The 4,893-nt window shown below is 35.8% G+C and overlaps 1 protein-coding gene across 1 annotated transcript; it reads right to left on the reverse strand.

Annotated features, from left to right (window-relative positions):
- Positions 1 to 697: 697 nt before the first annotated feature.
- LOC135640465 (uncharacterized) lies at positions 698 to 4,893 on the reverse strand. The gene is made up of 5 exons (XM_065154924.1): positions 4,626 to 4,893; positions 4,417 to 4,552; positions 3,688 to 4,302; positions 3,378 to 3,564; positions 698 to 910 (listed from the first exon to the last, which is right to left on the reverse strand). Exons 1-5 carry the CDS (start codon positions 4,700 to 4,702, stop codon positions 885 to 887), a joined length of 1,041 nt encoding a protein of 346 aa, XP_065010996.1. The 5' UTR covers positions 4,703 to 4,893; the 3' UTR covers positions 698 to 884.

Raw genomic sequence — 4,893 nt, forward strand, 5'->3', positions numbered from 1 at the left:
TTGTTCATGCGTTCAAACTACAACTATTTACCACTATTTTACGTTTCTGGAATAGGATCCTGATCCCTAATTTTTCTTTGGCAAGGAAAATATTGACTCACTTTGATAACTGAATAAAAAAAATGGTCAAATATTTCAGGAGCCTCTGTTTTTACCCCATCAAAAAACTAATAACATGACTCAAAATCCAGACCTTTTTACCGTGTAAATAACATCTTAAACGCTATTATACCTAATCAGACACTAAACAGCTTTTTTTAAGTTTTCTATGCTACATAACTCATATGATGGTTAAGCATGGTTAAAAGTACTATCCATTGAATTGGCATGGTTTAAGTGGGGGTTGAATAGGAAATAGAAATAATTTACATAGCATAAAGAACAAGAAATGTGAACAAAATTTGTGAAGGCAGATTCCACAAGGATCACTCATGCAAACTTCAGACAAGTGTTTACTTCCATTCTACACAGAAATACTCAATATGAATCCAACTTTCATGGACATGAGCACACCATTTCCTTTAAATTTAATTTTTAAACCATCAACCTAAACTTCAAAGTAGTTTTAAATTGCCATTTTGAAGCAATTGGGTCACTCTTTTTTTCTAGGAGCATGACTTCAAGAAAAAAAATGGAAGTTAACTTACAATTGCCGAAATACCAACTTAGAACACACCCTCCTGATTTAAACTAAAAGTTAACGAATAGAACACATGATTTAGGATAAATAAGTTTCTACATTGAAAAATACCACATGTTTTGATGGAAGCTGTTTTTTTCATGCTCATGTATTCATAAAAAGAGGAAATTAGCTTACAATTACCAAGTTGCGATACATCCTTGGATGTAACCTACAAATTATCAGAAATAATTTTCCTGCTCTTCTAGATTGCCCGCACTACAAGGAAGACTGCAAGAATTTGAAAAAAAAAGTTAGCTAATGCTATGATTTCTATTCTTGTCAACTATGGGTTGCTGGCACTAAAAGGTTTAAGACAGAAACCACATCTGCAGCAAATATAAGACTATTACAAGATTTACAGTATGTGCAATCCTAAAGTTATAATTCTCAATTCAATATAAATCATGGGACTCCAGAAGAGACGAATTTAATTTCCAACTTCAGAAAAATGCAGATAAAGAATGATAACATGTGCTGCATTCTTCTGGTCCCACAAACAAACTAAATATAGCCAATTCTAAGTATTACCACAACTACTAGTAAACCCTAAGATAAATGAAACACAACTTTGGGAAATAGCATTGCAATTAAAGAGATTACTTTTAAAATTTCCTACCTCAAAACACAAGATAGCAGTCTTCATAAAAGTCTTAAAGCATAATAAGCATGCTACTTTTCCAACAAGAATAGCAACTCTATTTCACTCCTGGCTCAATTGCAACCAGAACTTTTAAGGTCACAATCTAATAATCAAAAGTTGTCTCAAGAATTTTAGTTACAGCTACAAATAGTAAATATTTCTTAAGTATGTGTGACGACCAAATTTACATGTTAAAGAACTTTTGGTCTTCAACAGTTCAAGCCATGTCATCAATTGATGTTCCTCATTAAACTTATTATGTTTCCTAGTAAGTTTATTATATCTGGAATCATGATTTGAGTTTTCCTACATTCAAATTTTTCTAAGTAACAAAAAATATTGAATTTCAAAAAACAAATCCTTGAGAATTCTATTGTATTATTGATCTACACGATGACTTCATTGATAAGTATAATCACACAGTAATACTTTCTGTGGGAAAGTGACAGAGATGGCCCTGGTCACTCTACCAGTCATTATTTTAATTTTTTGACAATAAAATATGTATCTGTTCATAGCTAAGTCAAGAATGATTTCCACTTTTGACAATTACTATGGATGATAGTTTTTTCAAACTTTCCTAATTATAAACCCTTGACATGGTACCAAAATTTAACCCAACAATCATGAAATTCAAAGATGAAGCACATAAATCAAGAATTGCTTCAACTAGGAATATACTAGCTGAAAGAGAAACATGATGCTCTTCTGGTGCCAAAGATATAGAAAGAAAAAAAAAAAGAAAGAATGATGTCATGCCATCTAGTTTAAAATTTTGAAGTATTTGCTCTTCCAATAGTTGGGGAAGGGGCACTAATGCATTATAAACCCAGCTCACAGACCAATAGATAAAACAAGAGAAATTATTTGACAAAAAACAACTTGCTTTGCAACCAAAACCATGTCGACCATTCAACGAGAACATTGTTGTCACTTGCCCTTCATAGTTTATACCATTCTGTGTCAACAGTTTATAATTAAGCACTACATCGAAACTATAATAAAGTCCTGGAAAGCCTTCTGTTTCAGCTTAGTCTAGGGAAAACTCCGATTCTATCTACCACGCATAGAATTTCTTAATATGTGAAGTTGAGTTGATCATTAACTAGCTCCACTTGAGCAAGTAAGATATTCCTATGATTCATCTTTTTTCGAGAGTTTATTTGAACAAAAACAACTTGCTACAGAACGAAAAACCACTTGAACCATTCAACAAAAACATTGTTGTGAAGTTTGTAATTTACTATTCAAAGTTTATACCATTCCATGTCCACAATTCATAATTAAGCACTACACTAAACCTATAATAAAGGACCTAGAAAGCCTTCAGTTACACTTTAGATAATCTAGGTAAATCTCCAATTTTATAATTGAGATAAACATCACTATCTACTGAGCATAGAGTTTCTTAATAAGTGAAGTTGAGTTTTTTGAGGAATAATACCATAAACACAAGAAGCAGAATCCAAGGAAAAAATTTGGGACATTAGAATAGAATTTATGAAAGATAACTTTTTGAAATAAGGAATACAATTTTTCAATATATTTCAGTTTTACATAATGATTCCAAATCCAGAGAACACACTGAACAGTGTAGGCCTACCTTGCCCTGCCATTGCTCATCCACATCTTAATTCTAAACAACCTAAATATTTCATGTTGACTAATAAGTTCAATGTTTAAACTCCAGGCCTATGAAACCCATGGATATGGTAGACACATTAACAATTTTGGAGAGAACTTAAGGATACTATTGCATATTTTAAAAAAATCTACCCACAATGACAAAGGCACCCCCAAAAACTAGGACTACAAAAAACATTCAGTGACCTGATCCATTTCAACCAAAAAATAAATTAGATAAAGTCTAAACATGCTAGCAAAAAGCCCATAATATGATTGGCATTTAAAAAATTAATCACAGCCAAGATATCAGATCTTTGCTTCTTGGTTGACCACAGACTAATTTTTTGAAAGGAAGCCAGAAGTGGCAAAATATTTTTCCTCTCAAGGACTTTGATCTGAATCAATTATTAAAATGCAAGGATAACTCACCTAGGAACAAAATAACGAAAATTGCAGACACAAATATTTGGGTCAGCCGACCATATTGGATATGGTATTGAGACCTTTGGAGCTGTCTATTAAAAGCACCCAACCATCCATAAAACTGCTTATTGTAATCCTCAGCACCAGAACAATTGAGCCAGCTCTTGCTTTTTTCATAGCAAACATTGGTGTCCTAAAATTGCAATAAAAATATCATGATAACAGACAGTGGTTAAGTAATCATGGGATGATGATGAAATTTTCAAAATATGTTATCAAAAGCCTGAGAAACTAAAGATGAAAATTTATTTCTCACCTGAGAGTTATTCCTTAATGGAATCAACTCTTCTGGTTGATGATGATCGTGGCCCTTCCATTTCCTAAAACCATTTTTTGACAACTTAACATTTGATGTGGATTCTATAGCCTTCATCAGACAGGACAAGCTGGGTACTTTGTGAGGGGGTAAAACAATACTCTCTTCAGAAGATCTACAAGGACCATCCTCAGGAGAAAGTGAAATTTTCCATGATCCAATATCACCACTAGCACTCACAATCCTCCTATGTCCTTGCACCTTCTCATTTCCTCCCATTCGGCTGATTTCATCTAAATTGTGAATACATTTTCTGTGTTCACCCTCAACATTCATGTTTGACTGGCTCTCTGCAGGAGCTGCCACCAAATTCTCTTGCTTTGGTAAGGAAGGAAGCGAGAGGAAAAGGGCCAGCTCATCCCGTTCTCCTTCATCCAATTGAACCCACGTCAATTTGGTCTCCCTATCGTTCCGATTGCATTGCAACAGCGAAATCTCCACCTCAGATATTTTGTTCTCAATTGCTGAGACAAACTGGTCATGCCGAGCTCTTGTACCATCTCCAGCTGAACACGCCTTGTCATTCGACCTTACTGCCTTGGCGAATTCCTCAAGCTGCAAAATTTCCGGCAATGGCATCGCAATCTCAAAAGTGGTCGCACAACTTTCACAGACAACCCATACAAGATCCGAACATTATACCATAAAAGGATAAAACTCGGACCTTACCTGCCATTTTGCGGTGCCAAGTGCAGTCCGGAGCTCACTGAGGAGCTCCATAGATGAATCTTCGGCACCGCCGGATCGGTTCAAAACCGGGGCGTCCTTGCTTTCGTGGATCCATCTTCTATAGACAGATTCCAACCTAAAAAGAGGACAATTAGTAGAGGGGAAATCAGAAGGGGGATAAAATGAATAGCCAACCAGAGTTGAAATACCTATCGGCCGATTCCTGAACTTCCTCGGCGGAAGAGAAGAAGGGATCTTTCTCCCAGCGATCGAAGCACGTCGTCATCGGATTTCCTCAAAGGCAACAGAAGAGAAGGGGCAAATCGAGACACTGATCCTCTATGGAACCCCGGAATTGAGGAGCGAAGCGAAGGGAAGAGATGCGTTTTATCGATTGATCTTCGAGATGGAGTCGGCGACGGGTTGGCGTAGTTTGTTGCGATTACCGCAGCGTCGCTGTCGTTGTCAACCTCATGC

The sequence above is a fragment of the Musa acuminata genome, chromosome BXJ3-6 (genome assembly GCF_036884655.1).
Source record: "Musa acuminata AAA Group cultivar baxijiao chromosome BXJ3-6, Cavendish_Baxijiao_AAA, whole genome shotgun sequence".
Taxonomy (NCBI): Eukaryota; Viridiplantae; Streptophyta; class Magnoliopsida; order Zingiberales; family Musaceae; genus Musa; species Musa acuminata.